At 42.9% G+C, this 25,302-nt stretch overlaps 1 protein-coding gene across 2 annotated transcripts in view; it reads right to left on the bottom strand.

The window, feature by feature from the left end:
- The window catches only part of pacrg (PARK2 co-regulated), a 164,582-nt gene that overhangs the window by 115,520 nt on the left and 23,760 nt on the right, over positions 1-25,302 (bottom strand). For both annotated transcript variants that reach the window (XM_085343263.1, XM_085343264.1), the window contains exon 2: positions 17,526-17,660. In XM_085343263.1, the coding sequence (XP_085199389.1) occupies positions 17,526-17,660 (135 nt within the window). The remainder of the gene's footprint in view (positions 1-17,525; positions 17,661-25,302) is intronic.

Below are 25,302 nucleotides of genomic sequence, written 5' to 3'. Positions count from 1 at the left end.
TTCGAAATTCTTGACTTGTTAATAATGCTAGATCGACGTTCCTTAGGGCCCACAAAAGCAAATTGCAAAACAAAAAACTAAATACACCTTAGACTACTGCTTCCATTGGAATTCAGAGGGTAAGTAGCAGCCAGGTGCTGATAATTAAATGCACTTAATTAACTGATCAGCAAGTGTGAGTGCTCCTGTAAAAGCAGAAATTCTGGCAGCTTGCTCGTCTGAAGCATTCATGTGTGTCTTGACACAATTGCACAATCTTCCCAGGAGTGGACACCCCATCCCATCCTTTCCCATGTTTGAAACTAAACATAGTATTTCCGTACAAACACCTCACACCAGCTGTCAAAAAGGTGGGTGGAGGGGCGATTGTCCAGAGCTCTTTTGTAGCCAAAGAACTTGGGCACGTTGCAGTCATGGAGTTGACCATGAACTCCTCTGTATACAGGTCAAAGATCTCGAGCAGCAAATCTACCACAGAATGGCTGAAAAAAAAGAACCAAGTTGTTGCAATGGCCCCTTTTTCAAAGCCTAGACCTCAACCTGATTGAAATCCTGTGGTGGGACCCTAAGAGACCTGTGCATAAATGAATGTTTGCAAACTTCAATGAAGCGAAACGAAGCTCTAAAGAAGATTGGGTAACAATTCTTCCGCAATGTGAAATCACGATAACGTCATAAAGAAAACAATTACTTTATGTTATTTCTGGTAAAAGCAATTCTCTAGACTACTGATTCATGGGGAGTATTCAGTTTTTCACCAGACTGCAGAGGGTCCTATCAAAACTTTCATATGACTGTAAATGGCCAGTGGTTGCCAAGATATCTTACTCTGCAATAAAAATGCAATACAAACAAACTGACAGAAGGACAGAGAGCCAGGCTGAAAAACAAATAGGCCAACACTGAGAAAAGGGCATAATAACTAATAACAGTGTTTAGTTGTCTTTAGAATATCAAATAAAATATCATCACAGACTGCATTTAACAGATAAAAGTTGCCCACAGGTTTTTACAAAAGTGTTTTAAGAATTTAATTTTCAGCATTTTGGCTTTAACAATCTTAGTTTTTCAAATTCAGACTAAATTCAGACAAAAGGCTAATATTACTGAGAAATCAGCTGAGGCTGGCTAAATGACAAATTATAACAAATTATATATATTTTTTAAATGGCTCAAATAATCCTGAGTAGAAATCTGAAGAAGAATTCTGAAACACTAAAGATGGTGGCTGTCCTGCCCCTTTTTCCACAAAGCTAATCAACAACCAAAATGGCAAACATAAAATGCATCAATCATACTGTTGCACTGACATGCACGCAGAGGAAGTTTAAAATCATTTCAGAAACCAGAATAGTAGGAGCATAACTTGAGGGGGAAAGAATATAATAAGAATTCTATAAATGCAGACCACTGAAATTACACCCAAGCCTGGTTCTGCCAGACTTTCTGATAGGTTTGTAGCTTGAACCCATCCGCTGGAACATTGAAGACAATATAATTACACTGCAAAGCAAGACACAAGTAGGCAAGCTTCTTCATGTTTCTCGTGCACGGGAGAGAACCGGACAGGCACCGTTCCTTCGCTTGACCCCAGTTGCTCTCGTCCGTTCTCCCGTACCACTGTTCTTTTATTGAGGTTACATGAATATGCATAAGTTCATTAACATATGACGTCTACATACACACAAAGAGTACCTTGCCTGTGTGTGTGTGTGTGTGTGTGTGTGTGTGTGTGTGTGTGTGTGTGTGTGTGTGTGTGTGTGTGTGTGTGTGTGTGGGGACTGCTGATCAAAGGGTCAAACATCCTTGGTCAGGAAGAGGGTAGCCTCCCCCTCACCCTAGATGGTTCATCCTAGATAACACGGTGAGGAAGTCCTGCAGTTCATCTAAACAAAGAGCACTTAGACTAGAACAGACGCAACTACGTTAATCCTACCATAAAACAATAAGACACGGTATGACCTCTCATGCTCCCAAAGTGCTGTCTAATACACACAAAGTTTGCAGACTATCAAGGATCAAAACCTCTACCAATCTACAACTAATTACAAAACTCTAAGCATATATAAGTAAATATTTCTAAGCATAAATGACAATCAACAATACAAATCTAACACTTTCCTTCTGTTAAAAAGGACTTTTTCATTCCCACTTTTGCCAAAGCTTTTGCTCATAGGCAGCCATCTGATTATTGGGGCTTTCTCTGTTCTCTTTTTGTAGGGTCTTTACATTACAATACAAAGTGCCTTGAGGCAACTGTTGTTGTGATTTGACGTGATAAATAAAACTGAATTAACAACATACTACTTATAGATATCTATAGGTTAATGCCTTGCAAGCCTCATTTCGAGGAATGGCAGCTTTTGGCACTTTTCAGCCCTGGACTTGACCCTTGAATTTCACTCATGAAAGAAGCAATCTCCAAATGTCTGTGTTTTGTTACACCCCGGCCTAGGCAACCGGGGTGCAACGCAGAAAAACAAAGATAAGGAAAAATAAACCACGAAGGCCCTCCACCAAAATCCCAAAACGAAAATATCCCATGACGAAAGTATTTACAACAGACTATTTATTTATAACAAAACACCAAACACAAGACGTCAAACTATTTACAACGGGGGGAGATCGCGACCATGACACACTGAAACACAAGGCTTAAATACATAGAAGGGGCAATCAGGGAATGGACCACAGGAGGGAAACACAGCTGGGGCAAATTAGAACTGACGAGACAGGGCAAAACGTAAACTGAAAACACTAAGATAACACAGACTTTCAAAGTAAAACAGGAAACACATAACAGTCACGCCAAAAACAACACACCGACAACACCGAAACGTAACAGTTCCCCCCACCCAAAAATCAAACATGTAACCCCAAGTGAAATGTTTGATCCAGACAGATGAAGCCGATGAAGGCTGGAGCGGTCCCACTGACCCTCCAGCAGACGACGAAGGCTGGAGCAGTCCCACGGACCCTCCAGCGAAGGCGGATGAAGGCTGGAGCGGTCCCACGGACCCTCCAGCGAAGGCAAACGAGCAGCTCACTAGCTGCACACATGGACACGCAGCCCACCAGCTGCACACACGGACACGCAGCCCACCAGCTGCACACACGGACACGCAGCCCACCAGCTGCACACACGGACACGCAGCCCACCAGCTGCAGAAGGCTGGAGCGGTCCCACGGACCCTCCAGCGACGACAAAGGCTGGGGCGGTCCCACGGACCCTCCCCCCAGCGAAGGCGGATGAAGGCAGACGAAGCTGATGGAGGCTGGAGCGGTCCCACGGACCCTCCAGCAGACGACGAAGGCTGGTGCGGTCCCCCCGGACCCTCCAGCAGAGGCGGATGAAGGCTGAAGCGGTCCCTCCAACGGACCCTCCAGCGAAGACGGACGAAGGCTGATGAAGGCTGGAGCGGTCCCACTGACCCTCCAGCAGACGACGAAGGCTGGAGCGGTCCCTTGGACCCTCCAGCGGAGACGGACGGCTGAAGCGAAAGCAGATGAAACTGATGAAGGCTGGAGCGGTCCCACTGACCCTCCAGCAGACGACGAAGGCTGGAGCGGTCCCTCGGACCCTCCAGCGAAGGCGGATGAAGGCTGGAGTGGTCCCACGGACCCTCCAGCGAAGGCGAATGAAGGCTGGAGCGGTCCCACGGACCCTCCAGCAGACGACAAAGGCTGGGGCGGTCCCCGGACCCCCCAGCGAAGGCAATCCCGGACGAGCCCCCATATGTTACACCCCGGCCTAGGCAACCGGGGTGCAACGCAGAAAAACAAAGATAAGGAAAAATAAACCACGAAGGCCCTCCACCAAAATCCCAAAACGAAAATATCCCATGACGAAAGTATTTACAACAGACTATTTATTTATAACAAAACACCAAACACAAGACGTCAAACTATTTACAACGGGGGGAGATCGCGACCATGACACACTGAAACACAAGGCTTAAATACATAGAAGGGGCAATCAGGGAATGGACCACAGGAGGGAAACACAGCTGGGGCAAATTAGAACTGACGAGACAGGGCAAAACGTAAACTGAAAACACTAAGATAACACAGACTTTCAAAGTAAAACAGGAAACACATAACAGTCACGCCAAAAACAACACACCGACAACACCGAAACGTAACAGTTTACTTTACACTTGGTGGTTTTATTATCTTCTTCAAGGATGTGCAGATTATTTGAACTTAGTTAGAAGTTACCAACTGTCTGCATATGGCTCGGGTTATGCTGTTCTCATCTTCAAAAAAAAAAAAAAACCCCGAAAAACTGTCTCTTAGGTCATTTTACAAACATGATATCGCTGCACTGATTAAGATTGCCATTCCATTTCAAAAGCTAACCTGTGCTCTGTGCTGGTGAAATGCTGGATACATGAGGTTAATACGGAGACTGTAATACATAACACATAGCCAGGTTCCATTACCTTATGTCAGTAAACAGGGAAACATTTATTACATTTCAAACAGTTGCCAGTTTTACCTGTAGCTCATAGCAACAGCGAGGCTTTCCTGGTCATAAAGGCAAATTATTTCATTCTTACTTCACGAGGCAGGGTAGAAACAGATGTAGGCTTACTCATTGGGATGTCTGCATTCTTAGTGCTTGGCCTTTATTGAAAATATGTATTGGTTTAGTGAAGGCTAAAGTTCAGGGCAGATTGGGGTTAACTACCCTTCCCCGACAGCACAGATGAAAAAGTGATGCGCACAGTGGGAGGTTACTGTGTGTCAGTCTGCCAGCTAACACTGGCTCATTGGGAACCCGGCACGCTCCATTTAACTTCACAGGGCATCCATATAGTGCGTGCTCCCCCTCACACAAACACACACACGTCGAGACTCTTGCTCCCCCTGCCTCTCCTGCATGGCTTTGCTGGGTTCCCTGCCTCCCATACCCTTCCAGGAAAGCCAGAGTCACTCTGCCTCATTAGGGTAATTGAGACAGGTCCTCCCGGGACTAAAGAGCTGCTGAATTGCTACCCACTCGCGCATTTAAAAGACCACTTAATCAAGACCTTCTGTGTATGGTTTTATTCTCTTTCTTTCCCAGCACTCCCTTTCTTTTTCTCGTCATACTTTTCTTTCATTCCCTTTTTTCTTTCCTCGTTTCTGTCAGGTCTCTCAAACAGTGAGACGTCTGTGTGCTGCTAATTGCCAGCAAGGAAATGATCTAGGGAGTTTCCTTCCCTACTACTATGCAGTCCCTTGATACTGAGAAAGCATCTGGTCCGTGGAAGTGTGAATGGGTGACAGCAAAGAAAAAAAAATTGCTGACCTGTGGATACTGTGAAGGAATAAAGGAGGGAGCGGGGGGGTTGACAATGAGTGAGGAAGGAGAGGAAAATCCACCACCTCAGCAATTCTGGAGGCCGAGCTGCTACGAGCTGACAAAGACACCCAGATTGTGGCCAGAGGTTGTCTCAGCGAGGCGAGGTGTGCCAGAGCACTCGCCATGTAACAAGTCAGATTTAGCAATACTGCTGGGTCAGGTCAGACTCAGACTGAAGTAAGAGTCACGGCTGCCACCGCGCTGCTGTCCTCTTCAATTGCTCATCCATCTGAACACAAATTACCGAACCTTCCCACTTTCGCTAAGAAATATAGACTGGAGTGTGTTTTGTGAGGGTGTGTGGTTGCACTTTAGTTACACACACACACACATAATCAGAATAAAATTGACAACCCGAAAGACGCCCGAGGACGGCTGAATGCTCAGTGTGTATTTTCTCTCAAGATTTGCTTACAATATTGTAGCCCAGGTAGATGAGGACAAAACAGATATGGTGTTTATCTGCTCCCAGGAAAAAAATGACAATGACAACAACTTATATAGCACAAAACAGAGGAGGGGGTGGGGAGGGTGTCACCACAGAGACCCTTCTCCTTAATCATGCCCTATTTCTTCCTCTATTTCTGCCTTTCTCGGTTACCTTTTTTACTACACCTCTCTTTTTCTTCTCATTTTTCTTCTTTACCCAGCTTCTGCTCCCTCCATTCCCTCTTATCAGTGACAGGCTGGAAACAGAAGCGAGATAAGGAGACGCCAAAGCCAATACAAGGTGCGGTGGTCGAACACCCGGGGAGATTAGTCATTGACATGTTTGTCAGTTAACAATGGCATACGTGCAGCTCAAACTGGTAAACGGGCACAGAAACAATGAGATGAATTTCTCCTCATAATGCATTATATGCCTCGCAACTTTAACAGCCAGATCCTGGCGCATAGTGTTCGTTCCCTGAGGTATGGTGGGACAGATTACTAAAACGGAGCTGCCACTGCATACCTTAATCAGTTCCTGTCACTCACTCACTCAGACAGACACACAAGTTACATTTACACGCATACATGAATTCAGCTGCATCTGCTTCTGATCTAAATAACAGAGCCCTTAACAGTCGAGTGAACCAACAGTTCTTTGTGCACTTATTTCCTTTGAGTATGTCAGTATTACTGATTGTCTGCTGTGGTGCTCGACGCTGTACGGATATAGCATAAGTTAAACATCATGCCCAAAATATTTTCGGAGAAAAAAGGTAAGCGGTATTTTCAAGGAATGATGATTTCATGCAGACTGCCTCTTTGAAAGTTAATGCACATGCAGCTGGAAATATCGCCAATTTGAGGCAATAGTTCGAATAGCGTGGAGAAGACATTAAGTTTTAACCCCCCACTCCCATCTCATCCTCCTGTTGAAAGAAGTCTTCTTCTATTTGTATTACTGTATGATTAAGGTACAGAGTTTTTTTCATGAATAAAATGTGAAATTTCTCTGTGGTCATTTAAAAAAAAATCAAGATTTTAAAAGAAACTATTTTTGCTTTTGTGTCTTAATACACTATAAATGTTTTCTCCTACTAGGGAACATTGTAAAAAAAAAATTGTAGCATTAAAAATTCTCAAGACTGAATAAATATTTTGACCCTTGAATTTTGCCATGACTTTGCATGCACCGTACACTCCAGGTCAATGATGTGAATTGGTTGCACCCCAGAGCTATTATTTCTAACAGTCCACAGTCAAAGAACGCCACACTATGCTGCCTTTGATTGCAATTTTCAGTCCACAGGAATCAAGAGAAGCGATATTAGGCTTCAGAGCTTTCCTGTCAACAAAGAAAAGGAGAAAAGAGTGCGAACAATGTTTGTGGACAATAACAACTTCCGAAAGACCTAAGGCATTTCTCCCCTTATGCATTTCAAAAATGAAAAACATGTCCTATATTATTATAGGGCATTAAGTTTTTCAGATTAGCAAATATAAAAATAAATCTGCTAATTAGAAAATATAAAAATACATTTACTAATTAGACTTTCTTTTATTTTTTTGCGTAAACCATGTGAGATACCCATTAGAGAATTTCTGAATTTTTGAACATGTGTGTGGAGCACAACTTTAATGACTCTGCAAACAATATTTAAAAATTGTTATGATTTGGCACCACAGTTTCATGACGGATGGATAATGTTGGATAAGCTGTGTGCTAAATTCCTAAATTAAGTCTCCTCTGAGACTGACAGAGATGTATTCTCGCGTGTTTTAAATACAAATAACTGCTGCTACTTTGTCTTCTACAATTAAAGCCAGAATGTTCTGCACCACTTCTGCAGTAATGCGTGCAACGGTTTGTTGAACCCCATTTAGCTTACATTCACTGCCTTTCCCCACTTTTCTACAGTAATCCTACATTTTGGCTGCTAAGCGGTATCTTCATAGATAAAATTACTGCCCAAAGCTCACAGGAAAATTGCTCCTGTTTGACATAAAAAGCCCAACATTTGTTGAAGTTCACCATGACTAAATATATAATGCTGTTTTCAAATGTATGTCTTTTACCATGTCAGAGCTCAAGATGCTCTAATTTCCATTTTGTGATCCCCACAATATTGGTTGAACTTGAGTATGAATATGAATCTCCAAATCATGATCTACAAATTGCAAGAACATGAATTTTGTTTAATGAGCATTCTGACTAGAGTTTAAATTGATCAAACTCTGAAATATCTAAGGAATTAAAAGCTCTGGTCTCTGATTAACAGTTGATGAACATGTTATTGACTTTACCGCTGTTGAAGTCAACAAATAATATTTTTTTCATATAAAAGCGCAAAATGTGTTCCAAATGCAGGGTGCTATGCAACCTGCTTTCAGTCCCACTGGCACAGTGGGTATAAAATTAAGCCTATGTCTCCACACGTGTGACAGAATGGGTCATTCTAAAGAGCTCAATTAATTCAAGCTCGGTATTGTAATAGGAGGCCACCATTTGAATAAATCCATTTGTGAAATCTTTGCCCTCCTATATATTCCGCAATCAACTGTAACTGGCATTAATGCAAAGTGGAAGGAGGCTTGGAACCACAGCAACTCAGCCATGAAGACTGCATAAAGTAACAGAGCAGGGTCGCTGAGTCCTGAGGCGCATGGTGCATAAAGTTTCATGGGGAGCAGCTTCTGTAGGTGTCATGTGCAGGTGGCCCAGTGCTTTTTTCCCCCCATATATTGTATTTGCAAAGAAGCTTTTTAAGGTATGAAGACTTGTAGGATATACTATGTTTTATGCACACTTTACTAAAGTGTGCTTGTGGGTTTCAGGTGTCACTTCCAGAAAAAAGTCCACAAAAGACAAAGGGTAAAGCCATCTTCTTGCACTTGCCAATTTAAATGGCAGTTAAATCAAGAGAATGGCCACGAGTCCTCTACTCCCTTAAAACGCTGCCATTTAGAATTATTTCTGCTTTAAGGCAGTGAAGGCTAGATCAGAGCATATAGAAGCATATAGTAAATCCAAATCTTGTGTAATACTGTCCTTAAAACTATGAGGGAAAACAAAGGGCCTTTACATTACAGCACTGGCGATTGTGTCCCTCGGTTCCGCAAAGTTTCTGTTTTTCTCCCAGACAACTCCCGCTGGCTCAATTAACTATTGATCAGATTTGTGGAACCGAATGTAAATAATTAACAGAAGTGGAGATAGCATCTGCAGCCCTGTAAACAACTTCAATACACAGGCCTCTGTTTCTCTGATCAATAGGGCGTGGACAGCATGCACAGCAGCCACTGTGAAGACCTCTGCAAGGTGGCCATGGAAACAGAGAAAATCACATTTTTATCAGACATCGCAGCTGCGTCAGCAAAAAAAAAAATGAAGAAAAAACCCATCAACACCAAAGCAGTAATCAGGCCCTGGCTGTTTTATTGTAAATACAAGTGTAGGAAAAACATTATCTTCTTGACATTTAGATGTCTAATTAATTTTCTGATAGGTAATAGTTAAATGAATTTTGAAATCACTGCTGTTGAGGCCCCAAAATGACTTTCGTATACAGGGACTACACTGAGAATGAGGTGGCCCCAGTAAAAATCTGTCATCCTTATAAGCAGCTCTGAGGGAAGAGATCCTGGTTATGCCCAACAAAGCCCATGTAAGAAAAGCTCCAACACTACAGAGAGAAAAGCAGGACGCTCTTTGGGGGAGCAAGTACTATATGGCACTGTTCAGGGGAACTGAGAGAAGGCCTCTAGGTAACCCTATTTGAATATCAATGCCTCCTGTGATCCACATCAAGGGCACTGACAGGGGCACCTCTATCTACAACTACCTCCAGCAGATGTAGGCGTGTGTGTATACGGATCACTCTGCACAGTCATCAGCCACCGCATTATTCCAAGGTACTTTGTACAGTGCATTAATCACAGAGACCCTTGAGCGCTTCCATGGATCCAAATATTCCGACCTTGAGGTTACAAGAAAGACATTAGTCCTGATCCATTCAAAGTATTGGAGACAGGGAGGGGAGGAGAGGGAGGAGGCAGAAAAGCTTTCAAGGTAATGAAATTCTGCCATAATTTAAAGGAAAAGACTTGTGGGGACAAGCCAGAGCTAGAGTAAGAAAAAAAATTAAATTGGATTTTTTTTTTCCTTTCCCCCCTTTATTTTAAATTAGGCTTAAGTGCATGTGGGGGGTAGTTTTTCTTTCTCTTTTCTTTTTTTTTTTTTTCAAACAAAAGCATGATAACAGCATTAACGTTGAGAATGAATCGAATCATTTCCAAACCAATTAACCTTTGACAGAATGGATGAGTGGACAGGAATAAGAATGGTGCAGGGGAGAGCGGGAGGAAGAGAGGGGTGGGTTGAACAGAGTGGGCAGCGTGTGTGCAGAAATATGGGCTTGGCAGGAAGGGGGCTAACATTTCGAGGTCATTCCTGACTTCAAGCAGGCAGCGAAGGGTCTGAGTGTAAAGGCTATATCTGACTAACACAGACATGCCAGTACTGTTGGCGGTCAGTCTGAATGGGGAAATGTCATATTGTCGTAGACATCGCTACTGGAAGAATGGCGAAGAAAATCAGCACCAAAAAGGAAAGGTGGACACTGAGGAACGGGGAGGACATTGGTCCCTTCAGTCTTACCTTCTTCTCTGTCCTGGCCCGCCTGACTGATTATAGAAGGGGTCTGCAGTTAACCCCACTTATTCTTTATGCTGGCTCACACTCCCTCTCTACCCTAATCTATCTATTTCTATTCCTCCCTTACTGGCTCGCACACAGCTGCAGCCGGTCCATTAAGTTAATTAAAGGCTCCATTTTGAGCTGGAGCCCGCTAGCAAATACGAGTGCCAATCAATAGATCTCTGGCTTATTTTGTGGGAGGGAGGGGTAACGGTGCCGGTGCTGCATTCGGGGACATGATTTGTAGCCTTGGCAGACACACCATGTCCCTCTCTGTCTTGTCCTCTGTCTCTGTCTAATTTGGTAGCCACCCTGCCCGTACCACAATCTCCTTCCCTCACTTCACTGTGATGTCATCTATCACCTCCCTCTCCCGTCTTTACCCCAAGCTATCCATGGCTCTTCCCATCTGTCTAGAAGGAATCACAATCCTATGTTTCCCTAAGAGAGTGCGTGGGCATTTGTTTTAGTCACCATCTGCACAGGGAAGCCAGCTGTGTGGGGTTGCATCTGGTGCTGGAGGCATGGGAGGCTAGGGGGGAAGACAGTAGCAGGGCCGGGATCAATAGGGTGTCCACAGGGATGATGTTAGCTTGGAGACGAGGAAACGAGCAGTGGGCCAAAGGGGAAGAGATTCTCAGTGACTCCAAAGATCACAAAAATGAATTAGAAGTTGATCGAGCCACTCTAAGACATAATCAGAAAGGATTTTTGAAAGTATTTGTAAAAATATTTGCAAAGTGTTTGCAGTATTTGCAATTGTGACATTGTCCACATAAATTTGTCCAAAAGTGCATACATTTCAGGAATAGAAACCAGAAAATTACATAAAACCAGGTTAAAAAACACTGTTCAGTTTTGTTGACACATTAAGCTGAATGCTTTTACAGAGGAAATTTTGGAAATAGCGTTTATCACTTAGAAATCAAACGTGTTATAAATAAGGTGATGAACAGTATGCAACAAGCCTCTCTGTAAAAACTGTGGGAATATAAATGGGTATAAAACTGGAGAGTTTAGAGTAAGTGGTGCTGAAGTGGACATTTGTGGCTCAGAGTCTGAGAAAAAATACATTTTGAGATGACATCCTTTAGAGATATGTATTGTTAAAATGTATAATTTCACTGGAAACTAAAAAAAATGAATAACAAACATCACTATGAAACATCTCCAGATAATTTCTTGCATTGCATGATTTCTAAATATTTATGTCTAACCATGCAAATAGTAACTTATTAAATATGTACAATCCAGCAATTTTCTTAGCTACTTAATTTAGGGTCTCAGGAGAGCTGGAGCCCTTCCCAGCTGACAGGTCACCAGTCAACTGTAGGCAAATTATGCACTGACATTTGTGAACTGAAAAAGCTCAACAGACAAAGCCCAGTAAAATATAATACACATGTGAATTTTGGATTTCTTTAATTTTATAGCCCAAAATTAAACAGTGCATCTAAAAACAATGTTTTTCTCCTTAATATTTTGGCTTACATTTGCATGGCCATACCTCTGAGTCTACAGGACTCAGAGGAAGGACCAAAGAGCTAAACAGCTTTATACTGAGTCATATTGTAAGTCATCTTCTGAAATAAAAGTATCTCCAATGATCCACCATTTTCTCCCAAAATTCATTTTTCCTATTGTCTCGTATCACAGCAAGAGTGGAAGGCCCACAGGCTAAACAACCATCATCAGCTTCACGCGGCGTTCGTCTGCTATGAGTAATGGCTCAGGGCGGCAGGCGGTGTAGCAGTTCAAGATCCACAGACAAGCTCTCTCTCTACTGGATGCCTCCATTCCAACAGTTCCCCTCATTCCTGCAGTCACACCAGCAGCATGGAAGTGGTGCAGCTCATCGGGCTTCTTCCCAGCAGTCATTCGGCAATTCTTTCCCTCCAGGGAGGCAGCCCATGCACATCTTGATGGTTAGCCAGCGTTGTTGGTTGGAGGCCTTTTCCTTCCACCTCCTTCATCTACTCCTCCTTTCTCTTCTCGTCTCTCATTTTTCAGCGAGGATGCATGCTGCTTTTTCCACTTCTCTAATCTAAACTCCCTCTTTCTCTCTTCTCTCTTCTCTCAGTGAAAGCCCAGGGGGGCTTGTTCATATTCTCTCCTCTTATTGTGTTTCATCTCTTTCCTTATGACACAGAACTATCCCCCCAGAGTATCCAGCTTTCAGCCAGGGAGCTGTAGAAAACGCATGGTTAACCCCATTTTATTCTGTCTATTCAAAGGTTCCCTGACAAAGCTCTAGTGCCCACAGCAGATAAGACATCATTGCCAAGGAGCAGAAAGGGAGGTATGGTATGTATTCACCAAAATTAAAGAGAAGGTCATTTTCTGCAAAAGGAGCAGTATTTCCAAGCAAGATGTTGCACCATAATGTGCATCTTAAAAAACAATGGAAAAGCCCACTTGCTGAAGCTTATTTATGAAACAGCTGTTGGGGAAGTGCTTTGCTGCCGTACTTCTGGCTGGGAAAAGTATTTGCTCTTAGATGGGTTACTTTAAGGTTTCTAATGTCTGAATAAAACTTCAGTGGATAATTTTAGCATCATGCTACAGTAACCTTCTGTCAATGATAATCTGAGACATGAAAACTATGAATCATGTAATAGCTAATTTAGGTGCGAGACAGTGGAACAAATGCCATAACCTTACTGCTGGTGCACACGCAGACTGTGTTTCACTTTGCTATTAAATAAGTGAAAAATCACTCGAAAGCAGTAGTTTACTAAATTGACTGCCAAGAACAAGAATACACCGATAATATGTAATACAGCTGTCAAAAAGAGGGGGTCATCAACTATAGGGTATGACACATAAAAATGCAAATAGTTAGATGGTATAAAAAGAGGATGTGCAGGGAGGAAGGCTCCTTTCCACTGCTGTATCTGCAATGACCTCATCTCTCGTGCACCCCACTCTTTTTCCCGTGCTCTTTTTTCATTCTCTGTCTATCTTTCATTTGTATCAAGCGCGCACTCCCACTGCATCTCTCAAGCACATGCACCCTCATCCTCGGTCACCCTAACCACCTCATTTCTCCAGCCCTCCCTCTTCTCCAACTCTCACTCTGTGCGTAATTCAATCATCCCAAGGAGATGGATATCCGTCCCCTAGGAGCGCTTACGCTCTCCATTTCCTAAAGCGCTTGATCAGATTAATTGATTGTCCCCTCCCCATACCCACCACCAGCATCTCTGCGCCCCCTTATACTGGCCAAAGTCAGTGTGGTGGCGGAGGACGAGCAGAAATCCGGTTTGCATTGATATTTTTATAAAATGGCTTTTTCCTGCTGCCCCTAAACAGGCCTTGGACAAAAGGGAATAGATAAAGTAGATGGGCTGGGAGAGGGGAGGGGGCTGACAAGCATGATTTAAAAAAAAAAAAAAAGGAAAATAAAACAACAACCTGGAAGCATACAAGAGAAACACAGAGCTGAACATAAGATCAAGGGACAAGATAAAACAGATAAGCAATCAATGAAATGAAATATACAAGTCTGTTTAGGGGGTTTATAGTACATGTGAGGTGAACGCGTGTGCATGTATCTGAGTGCCACGATGTCTGCCTGTAAGCCTGCAGAGCACAGCGGAGGGTAGAGATGGGGAGTCAAACCAAGCCCCGCAGGGAACGCGGGAAGACCTCAACTCATCCATTATAACTGAGAGCCAAACGGCTGCCATGTCTCCTGATTGCTGAGTCCCTGTGGAGCTCTCTCTCTCTCTCTCTTTGTCTCCCTCTCTCTGTTCCCTCTCTTTCTCTGTCGCTCTCTTTTTGGCACCAGGGATCGCTGTAGATTACACTGCTGTTCCAGGCCTTTGGCTGCTACGTTATGGCAGTGGCCAAATACAAGCACAAACCATACAAGCACTCATGCACACACACACACACACACACACACACACAAAACACGGCACACAAACACACAGGCACACAAAAACACATAGACAGGGATAGGAACTCGCTCGACACTCTCTTATCTACCTGCCGCACATGTTCCCCATACGTGTAAAGCTTTTACCTGAGCGCCCCATTACAGCTGAGGCTTTTACCTCTGGAGAGCCAAATTACCTTTCAGATACAACCTTCCCTTTTTCAACTTGCCCTTGACATTTGGTTCACTTGCTTTCCCCCTGAACATATAGACTCAACCACACATTATAAAGCCATACATACACCGGCAAGCTACACATACAGTCACAAAGCCACACGTCTCTGTGATCATAATGGATCACCCGTGCCTAATAATTTCCACGCATTTATAAGAAGTTTTGTTCTTCAGTTACCAACCAACTACTCCTTAAAAACCCAATTACACACTTTTTAAAATATGAACATTAATTTATATGAAGACCTGTTAAATTATTTGGTTGGTTTGGAGCCCATTCCCCTGTGAGTGAACGCTATAATCTGCAGTTATGCACAGCAGTGCTCACAATTCCACACTGCCCGCCCAGCGAGATGTGGAGGAGAGTTTTATCTATTGAGTCACTCTTGAAGAAAGCATTTCGTGAGTGAAAGAGACATTCTTTTAGCGGTACTTGAACCGACTAAAAGGAAAGCATGAGTGAATTCTGGTCTGACATTTCACAGTTAACAGTAAAGAAGTTTCCAAAAGTCAAAAACACCAACCTGCTTTATTTCACAACCATGTGTAAAAAGTAAGTTAGAGTCTCCTCTCTGATTTCTAACTGTCAAAGGAGTCACATGCATTGTTGTAGCATAAAAGTACTCTAATTAGCTGGCTAAATAGGGAAAATCCAAGTTCTAATAAAAATGTAAAAACAACAACAACAAACAAACAAACTAAAACAACAAAGAAGAAGAGGTTAAAGGCAAAATCTGAAATTTTTTTTCAAATAAGCTTCATGTTCATGATGAACAATCGCACAAAAATGTCTGATCACAGGAGCAAAACTGGGAGTAGTTATTGTTTTATTCTGGATTTATACACGTAGGAAAACCAGTAGTGGGAATAGCCCCCTCTTCGCTGCCACGTAGCAATGTTTCAGAAACAAAATGTGTTGCCAGTAAGTTATGACATATCTGATTTTCCACCAGAATATTAACTCGTGCAACTGCCTACAGCCCCAGCGCCGGGCTACTACACTGTAAGAGGAGAAATGTTAATAACGTGTAGCTGGTGATTCATTGAGAGGCCAGTAACACATGCTGCTCACCCTGCTGCTCAGAAAGACTATGACTATGTACTGTAAGTGGAAATAGGGAAAAAAGGAACTACCTGTCTGCACCTTTACAAGCGAAATGCTGATATTGATGGCAAAGATTTGTTTGGCTGTGCATGAAGCCTGTTTGTCTATTTTGTGGTCAATTTGAGAAGTGAGTGGCGTTGATGTTTGCTGCTTTGCAGAGGTAAATAAGCATAAAAAAAATCTTTGTAGGGGGCTTGAACTGCTGACCTGAATGCACACACTAATCAGGTGACAGTAAAAGCAGATATGTACAGCATACACATATATGCTCACAGTCTGTATACATGGGCACACAAGCTAAATAAACATACCAGTCATTTTTCTTTGCGAAAGGCTCTCTCTGTTACTTACCTTCCCCAGACTTTTTATTTGCTAGGGGGCTGTGTTTTCAGACCGGGATTGATCCTGAGCTGCCGTCTTGAACCCCTGCCCCGAGGGCAGCTCAGTGCAAACACGCAGCAACCCCTCTCCACTTACTCCGATCATAGCTGCACTTTTTGTTACAGTATACCCACACATACAGTGCAACATGGGCTGCCTCCAGTAAACAAGAGGCTGGCTAAAATGAGTCATATTCAGCAGGTTTCCCAGACATGGATTAAAGCTAGTCCTGGACTAAAAGATCACTTCAGGAAAGCCAAAACGAACATAACCGCCAAAGATGCTTCAAAGTGCAAGCCCTAAGTGTGAACGAGCACCCAGGAAAACCCTTCTCTTACCGAGGATTTAAAAAATGATGAGGCTGTGTGTAAGTGCTGGGAGGGAGGATCAATAAGCATAACAGCAGCACTGAGTATGACAGCAACAATTACATACACCACATCCCATTTACTGAGTGTTTTTTTCATCGGCAAAACACAAAAGAAATCCATTACTTTTTTTCCAAACACATAGATTCATTTGAACACTTTACATAAATAATTCATTCAAAGGGAGATGCTTTTACAGTGTTTTCACCTGAAGACAGACAGCTAACTAGCAAGAAAGCTCACTCACTCACCCACCCACCTCTCCTTCTCCCTTTGAAGTAGGAAAAAAAGAAAGAGGAAGGGGGCATAATTTTCTTGATTCATTTATCATTGCTTACTATGAATAAATGCCATTAAGCATAGCGGCTGCATGCAGTTGTGAAGTTATGGAATAGCTGGCAGCATAGTGGGAGCTGAAATAAAGCAACATGGCGATTAGAAAAAAAAACCCAAAATGCATCAATTCTACCCACGCTGCAACGGTTCAGAGCGGAGTGTTGAAACACACATATACAATAAACTTGCAAATGCATACACAGTCACTCCCTGAGTTTTTGCTGCGACTGCCCTGAGTTCCTATGGAGTTTGTGATTGATGGATTCTCTGACTGGTGCTGTGGGACAGGTGAAGCCTTTCGAGTGAGCTAATCTACACTGCCTCCTACAGGATAACAGCCCACACTGGGCCCGTGAATATGTGAGAAACTGTCATCTTCACCTCAGCCGAGTCGATAATGATGACGATAAACGGTGTTTGCACAGCACTTATCAAGTCTTCAGATTCAACCGTCACATGTATTTGACAGCAAGGATGGTTTGAAACGTTAGACAGTGCAAAAAAAAAAAAAAAAAAAGACTTTAGTTGTATTTCATTCCAGAATTGAGATTGTTGGGGTTATTATCAAAGGATGGCCTTGCTGAGGTTGTCAATACTTTAATTTGCTGCTATTAGCTTTGTATTGCTCCCAAAGGTTATTTAAAGTATCTTTTTTTTCTGACATACAGCGTTACAGCCTTTGCTTCAATACATTAGATTGTGAAAACCACAAGGATAAGTCATCTCTTATCAGAGTGTAGCGTCCCTACCTTCCATGCAATACTGTTCCCTCGGTTTTCATGTTTCACTGCAATCGGAAGCTCCCCACGCTCGTAGTATTTGCGGAATGTGCTTGGTTTGGCAGGGCACTCATGAAAAACCCTGGAAGCTCTGGGACCCACCACCTGGTCAGGCAGAAAAGAGAAAATGGTAATTAAGAGAAAGGAGCAAAATAAAGATTTAAACAGAAGGAGACATGCACAGTGAGTGAGAGTGTTGTTTTATGAAATCAGAATTGACTGTGTTTTCTCCTACAAGAATAGAATCACTCCCACTGCCTTTTCTTTAAAGTAATTCGGGGAGACACATGTGCCTGCTTTTCTGCTCCTCCAAGGAAGGCAAAACACAGAGAGAGTGTGTGCGTTTGTGTGTGTCTGCATTGGCCATGTAGCCAGAGGCACTGCCAGAGGCATTGTTAGGATCATCTTTTCTCTGCCTCCATATTGGATATGTGCTATTACTGTGCCACTGAAAGCCAATGGGACTCCTAACACATCAGCCAGAGTGTCTGCCACTATTGCTGTGGGATCCATTGATGGTGGCGCCACATAAGATATGTAAGTAAATGCAACACCCCTACAAAATAGAGCAAGTAGAGAAAATTATTTTTTAACAATTTCCATGTAGACCTGTGCCAGTGGATGATGATCTCTGGGGACTGACCATGCTTGGTGTGATTGCAGATAGCTGGCCAATCACAGCAACTTTCCCATTAATCCATTCAGTTAAGATTATCATTATTATTATCAGATTAAAATGAAATTTAATATGCCTGACTGTAGTCATTTGTGACAACGGCGTGGACACGCACGGTAACACGCTCACACCTCTGCGATCTTTGATGTGTTCCCCTCATCTCAAAATGAGAGACAACAGCCTTTCTGTCCTGTGTCTTTACAGAGATGCTAGTTTAGCCCAACTACTAAAGTTTGTTCCACCGAATGTGTGTGTTTGAAAGAATAGTAAAGAGTTTTATCACACCAATATAAAAACAGGCTGAATGACTTAGCGGTACTATAGACCTAAAGACAAATAAGCATAAAAAAGCCATGTTTAATATTATGACTTTACATGGTCTTTCGATATTCATCTGTTTATGGTCACTAATTACAATAGACTGAATTGCTGAATAATTCATCTCTGTATGTGAATGGGGCTCTCCTGCTGGTATATCCTCACGTGTTTCTCATCACGCTGAAAGTGGCAAATAATCTCCCCATGGTCTCTCTCTTTCTTTCTCTATTTCTCTCTCTGTCTCTCTCTCTCTATCTCTTTCTCTCTCACACACACACACACACAGGCTGTGTGTGGGTTTTCTTGTGTTTGGGCTACACACTGTGTATTATAGAGGGTGGGTAGTGCTACCATAATGGGTAGAGATTAAAAACATCCCCCTCCCTGGCAACACTAGCACTGGGTACTGGTGATCACACAGGGGGGCGATAAGGCTATGAAGGAAATCGACCCAGCCCTAGTCCCATGTTACAGTACAACTGGGAAACAAGAAATTGAACTTTTTCATAGCCTATTATTGTTTTCATAGGTGACACATATTTTGGGGACTTCCAAACATCATCTCAGTGATATGAGTGAAGAGACTATTTCAGCTGAAGCAGCTAGATTTGTTAAATCTTACAATAATGATCGCCGTATATGTATGTGTTTGTATGTATCCTGTCTTTCTTTTATTGGATGGGCAAATCTGAACAAAACTAACAAATACTGTTAAACAACATCTGTAGGGTTTAAAAAAAATGTGTTATGATTCCAGATTTTTTGATTTTCATATATATTATGTTCATCTCATTACCTCCCCTGTGAATGGTTCATTTTTTGATTGCATTTGTTTGTTTATAGTTAAGACTAAAATATTACACCTTTGCAACAACACAGTGTAGTGGATGAATGGCAGAAAGCCAGAGTCACTATTTTCCCCATCTGTGTCCCTTGTGTGCATTCCTTGCCATCTGTGTCACACTGCCACATGACTGTCAGATGTGTGGATGTCATTAATCCTCAGATTACCACTCTTGGAGGAGCTGAATTATGCCACAGAGACCCACACACAGAAAAGTGGGTCTGGGATGCGTTATCTTTGGCAGGACATCCTCAGATGGCTGTCCAACTTGACAGATTTTAAAGAGGATCCGAGCTATTACATGCTACTCAAAGTTTTCATGTTACATCACTCGCTAGTGTTGCCTGTTGGTGACTTGAGTTCAATTTAAATACTAGAAGGGCACTAGGAGAGCGTATCCTTTACCAAGGCCAATGAGTTCACCAAGCTTCACGAATTTCAGCCTGGTAGGTTTTGCATAATCTTGCTGACAGACAATCATCGCGATCGTGGCTCAAGAGTTGGGAGTTTGCCTTGTAATCGGAAGGTTCCCGGTTCGAGCTCCTCCTCAAGTTGTGTCCTTGGGCAAGACACTTCACCCGTTGCCTACTGGTGGTGGTCAGAGGGCCCGATGGCACCAGTGTCCGGCAGCTTCGCCTCTGTCAGTGCGCCCCAGGGCAGCTGTGGCTACAATGTAGCTTGCCATCACCAGTGTGTGAATGTGTGTGTGAATGGGTGGATGACAGGTTGTGTAAAGCGCTTTGGAGTCCTTAGGGACTAGAAAAGTGCTATACAAATACAGGCCATTTACCAAACTGCACCGAAAACATACCTCTGCCTGGCTCTCGCTTCGGAGCAGGACTATAAAAAAATTACAACTCCAAATGTATCTCAGTAAAACTGCCACCAAGGAATGATGCAACGTGGATCAAACTTTAAGCTGCGCGTGCAATACGATGTAGTGGGTGCCAGGATCAATAGACTCTGGAGAAACAAAAAAGAGAAACTACCGTGAGGGACCCCAGGTGAGTGTCGTCGAGCGCTCAGTGCATTTAAACAGCCCTAATGCACCGTGGGATTGCAGCACAGTCATTTCAAATGAATCCGTTTGGAGCATTTGTTTACCATGCCAGGGAATACTGAATAATATTATGCTGATTAATAGGCACAGGTTTGTATACCTGCAGGAAAAAGACAACCCAAATAAAATGTCTGTGACTAACAATGCATGTAAAACACAAGAAAAGGCACTCTGCAGTACCGTTGCTCTACTAGTCTTAAGGAATCCCAGCAAACATGTATACCTATTATCAGGCTGTTATTTTGAGTTTAAACTCAGTTACATTACCATAAATGTTACCTATCGTTTCGAATAATCCCATCAACAGTGCCCTTATAAAGAGACTTTTCCTTTTTATTAGATTCAAAACCAATTAGTCTATAATTGCTTGGATTGCTTTAACTTAGCATTTTCATGAATAGAAAGTGTCAGCTTGCCTCATTAGAATTTTATTTCTGCCTTGTCACATCACATAAGTTAATACAACACTGGGATTGTTGTTTCATTTAGACTCTGAAGCACACACCACTATTATCTGTTTGCCTTCTCTCTCTCTTTTTTGTGTGTTTTCTCATTCTCTTCATTGTTGGAGTTTTTTTTTTTTTCCTTTTTTCCAGCTGAGGAAATAGCTGAGGAAATAGCTGAGGAAATAGGAAGCTGTAAGGCTTGCAAGATCACTGCTGCTCCAGCCTGCAGGAGTGACAAAGCCCTCATATCCAGGTAGCTACGGCAGTGGTTGAGCCACGCTGCACGGGGAGGCTAAAAATAGCTCAGACTGTCCAGCGAGGAGAGAATGAAGCCAGACTGCATTGACTGGCTGAGCAGCTTTTATGGTCAGGAATGATGACGCTGCAGTCAATTCAGTGGCCTGTGTTCATAGCAGAGGTGTTGCAAGCTTCAAAGTCACCTCCCTGTTTTCTCTTCAATTATCATCACCGGCAGACAGTTCACGTCAACATTCATATGCATGTGTGCATATGAATGTTGCCAAACACAGAAGCCCCTTCCCCTTTGTTGCTGATGTAGGCCACCATTCCCAGCAGCTTACAGAGAACTATAAGAGGAATAGCGTTGTGGGGAGATTACCACCTGCTGTCTTCCAGATGTCATTCCTGTTATTTGCCTGCTGCTTTTCTGCCATTTTTCAGAAGTGTTTCTAAAGCTTTTGCATGCTGTGAGGAAACCCACAAAAAATAACTAGCCACTAACTTTGTTTATCTCAATTTGACTCCTAACATATACTCTATGAGGAAAGCTATACAATCCTCACTTAAGCAACTTAAGCAACGTCTATGTGTGAGAAACTCTGTATATCTGCGAAAATGTGTTGATAAATTGTAAATATTAGCCTGGTCTTTTCTTCATTCTGTGATTTAGGTTTATCTTGCAATCAAAGTAAAAATAGTCATATAAGAACAGGATTTGATGTTATAGAAAATGTGAGAAACCTTCTTTGCAAACCTAAAATCATCCCTGTTCTAAAACACTGGCATAAACAGAGAAAAAAAAAAGAAAAGGCAGACAACTGCACAAGAAGATAACCTCCCGCCCTTCTGTAGAGGCCATAAAGAGAGTCTGCAAGACAACAGACTACAGAACAGAGAGAGGTGGTGTAAGGCAATAAGTGTCTGTTTTGTGTGCCCCTGGAGCACATATCAGAGAGTCATAACAAGGCAGTGCTGGTCAGATGAGCTCCAGGCTGTCATTTCTCTCCTTCGTCTTCACTCTGCCTCCAGATCTGTTTCCTCCCTAATGCTGTTGTCCGCTCCAACTACATTCACCGTAAACCTGGCTGCCGTTAGAACCACCGAGGCAGTAAAGCACAAACACGCGCTCGCACACCACACATGCTGAGTTCCCCACGGGCAAGCCGAGCAGAGGTGTGATTGAACAGCAGCAGGGCCTTGTGCTCCTGTCATTTATAAAGGTGTCATCATGAGAAACAGAGATGCTCCCTCTAACCTTATTAGTATGGTTCTCATAATGTTGACATACAGAGTGAAGTCGAGCACCCAAAAACAGGCAATATAGCAATATATGCGATATTGTATATTGTATAAAAATTATTTCCCAAGACATTTCTCAAATGGAGGTTATTTTGGTTCAGGAGTATTATCATTTTTCCTTATCAAATAATCAGAAAAAACAGGAAAATGCATGGATGCCTGTCAAATAAGCTGACGCACTCATGGGCTTTATTGTACACAAAGCAATCGTGCTTACTGTTGCATCGCCTCTCAAAGGGCCGTTCTGAGCCGAGAAAAATCCCAAAAATGAGAGATAAAGGTGACGCATGAGACAGCTACTGAAAATGCTGGAAAGAACTGGAATAAGAAAAACCAGAAAGACAGAGAAGAATATACGGGATAGAAGCAGGAAGCAGGGGAAGGAGATGGAAGACTTGTGGATATGATAGGAAGAGGGAGACAGGGAGACAATAGGTGTGGCTCATCAATTCTGAGGGTGAGTTCAGCATGGCGGGGCTGCCGCAGCGTGTAGGTGATCCATCATTTTGCCTGGGCCTTCAGCTCCACCGCTCTCTCACATCTCTCCATCTCCAACACCACCTTAAAACTCCCTTGAATTCTTCTGATAGATGTCTGGTGAAGGCTTGTCAATTATTGACAGCTCAGGATTGCCTTTGCTATTGCACTTCTTGGAATTCCTGAAATGTGGCTCATCTCCCATCACCTTTCTGCAATTTGCTGGGGGGAGAAAGGTATTTTGCTGCCTTGCATTTGTATGGGGAAAAAGGTGCCACTGCAACTTGCATCACCTGTTCACTGAAGGGAGTTAGGTAGTTGCTAGCTTTCTCACTTGCTCTTTCTCTCTCTCTGAATTTCCTGAGTGAGAAGTTATTGAAACCTACTTCCATGCACAAGGCCGCTATTCCCGATGGAGGGTGCGGGGTAAGTGAGTCACAGAGGATGGAACAGAAAGGCAGAGGCTCTCCTGATAAGGTCAGCTTGCACATCGCTGCCACTGGCAACAAAATTAGCTTGGTTTTTTTACAGAGCATTTTTCGCCGCCATATAGCCCAGCCGACTGCCTGCCCGCTGGTCACAAGGGATGCGACGCTGGGTTACACATGCATACTTTAGTCTGAAAATTTAAATGAGCAAGAAGACAAAATAATGGAGGTATTTAGGCTGTTAGGGAGCCAGTGTTACACAGCCATGTCCAAGCAATCATTCAACACAATATTTCTGCTAACTCATTCCCTCTGCAGGGCAAAGCACAGACTGGTGGGAGGCAGATTCCTTTCAGAAGAATAAATGCACAATATTTGTGCAACACTTCATTAATTTCTCATGACCAAACAGCAAGTGCAGTGAGTTTCATTATGTGCAGAAATTAGCCGTGTTGCGAGACACAAGGTCGGATGAGAACAAATGGGTAAAGCGGCCTCACTGGACGGGAAAACCACAGACTGATGAAAGGTAACAGACTCTTTTGTTCTGAGTCACAGGTACATAGAGGTGCTGCTTTATTGTCATTGTGTCACAGGCGTTTGCGTCAACGATATTGTGCACACAGGCACAAGGGCAGGGATGTTAGTAATGAAAAATGACGACACTGCAAGGTAAAGACGGCACTACACGCCTCATGTCACTACAAAGACACGAGGATGAAACAGGTGACAGCCACCTACTATTGAACTGTGCTCGAGAGGGACAACTTTAAAGAAGAACTTCAAAAAGCATCGTCAAGCATTGAAGAGCGCCCCACTGTTTTCTGTCTCCTCTAGTTTAACCCCATCACTTAAAAGAACAGCACAGACACGGGGAGACGTTAAGGGGATGTGAAAGAAAGAGTTTGAGGTAGGAGTGCGAGAGGACGAGTGTAAATGAAAGAGGAGCTGTGCGAGGGAGAGAAAAGAGAGCGAGCGAGACAGAGCAAGGGAGAGAGAGAGAGGGAGGGAGAATGCCCTGAGTATTTTCCATCTTCTCTGTGTGGCCCACTTATCAGCCAGGCAGCAGGGCAGCCTTGTGCTTACGGAGCCCTATTGGATGATTCATATCACCAAACCACAGTTGAGATGATGGCACACAGTGAATAAGCCTGCATGGAAAAGGCAGAAAATGTTAGCTCCTGCTCCTTGTTAAGTGAATGGAAAACCAAATGCACTGAGCCTGGGAGGTTAAACTTTAGAAAGGAAAGACCACATGAATACTTATGGTGCAACACATATGCACAAGAGGTGTTGAACCCACATAAACCGTCATGCAGATGGACTCAAACAACTTTTATTTAAATAGATCTTTTAGTGCTACTTCTCATTTTTGCACTTTAGTGTTTGTTTCATTTGTTTAGCAAAATACAGAATGATAAAGATCAAGGGTGCAATGCTGATCAGACTGATGCAGATGATTTTCTGAACATTTAATAATACAAGTGTTTTAAAATGGAAGGCAAACAAACAAAATTGGCCAATATCTGTATCATCCTTTCATCTGTTTTCCTATTCACTTATCCAATTCAGGGTCTTAATGTTTAGTATTCCTTTTCATGTTTCATGTGTTCATGTTTCAGTATTAATGCCCTTTTGACTACTTCCCATTTCCCACCTATGTCTAATGATCAGTCACTCCTGTGTGTGTATATATAGAAATGTCTTCCCGTTTGTTCTCTGTTTGCAGTCTGCTGAGCTACTTTGTTTCTGCTCCTTTGTTTGTGCATCCCCTTGGTGAATCTTAAGCTCCTTTTGTATGTTTTGAACTCCTGTTTCATGTTCAGTTGTGGACTTTGTTAAAGTTTTGATTGTTGCAACATCAAAATGAAGGGCTTACGTTTTGTTCACTTTGTTTGCATCCGTCTCGTGCATGTAGGGCCACTCCAGCTTAATGCTGACATTTTCTAGCTATTTATT

Source organism: Diplotaxodon limnothrissa, linkage group LG19, assembly GCF_057381915.1.
Source record: "Diplotaxodon limnothrissa isolate DT_005_m linkage group LG19, D_limnothrissa_male_GT1.1, whole genome shotgun sequence".
NCBI lineage: Eukaryota > Metazoa > Chordata > Actinopteri > Cichliformes > Cichlidae > Diplotaxodon > Diplotaxodon limnothrissa.
This window is presented reverse-complemented; position numbering and strand designations above follow the sequence as displayed.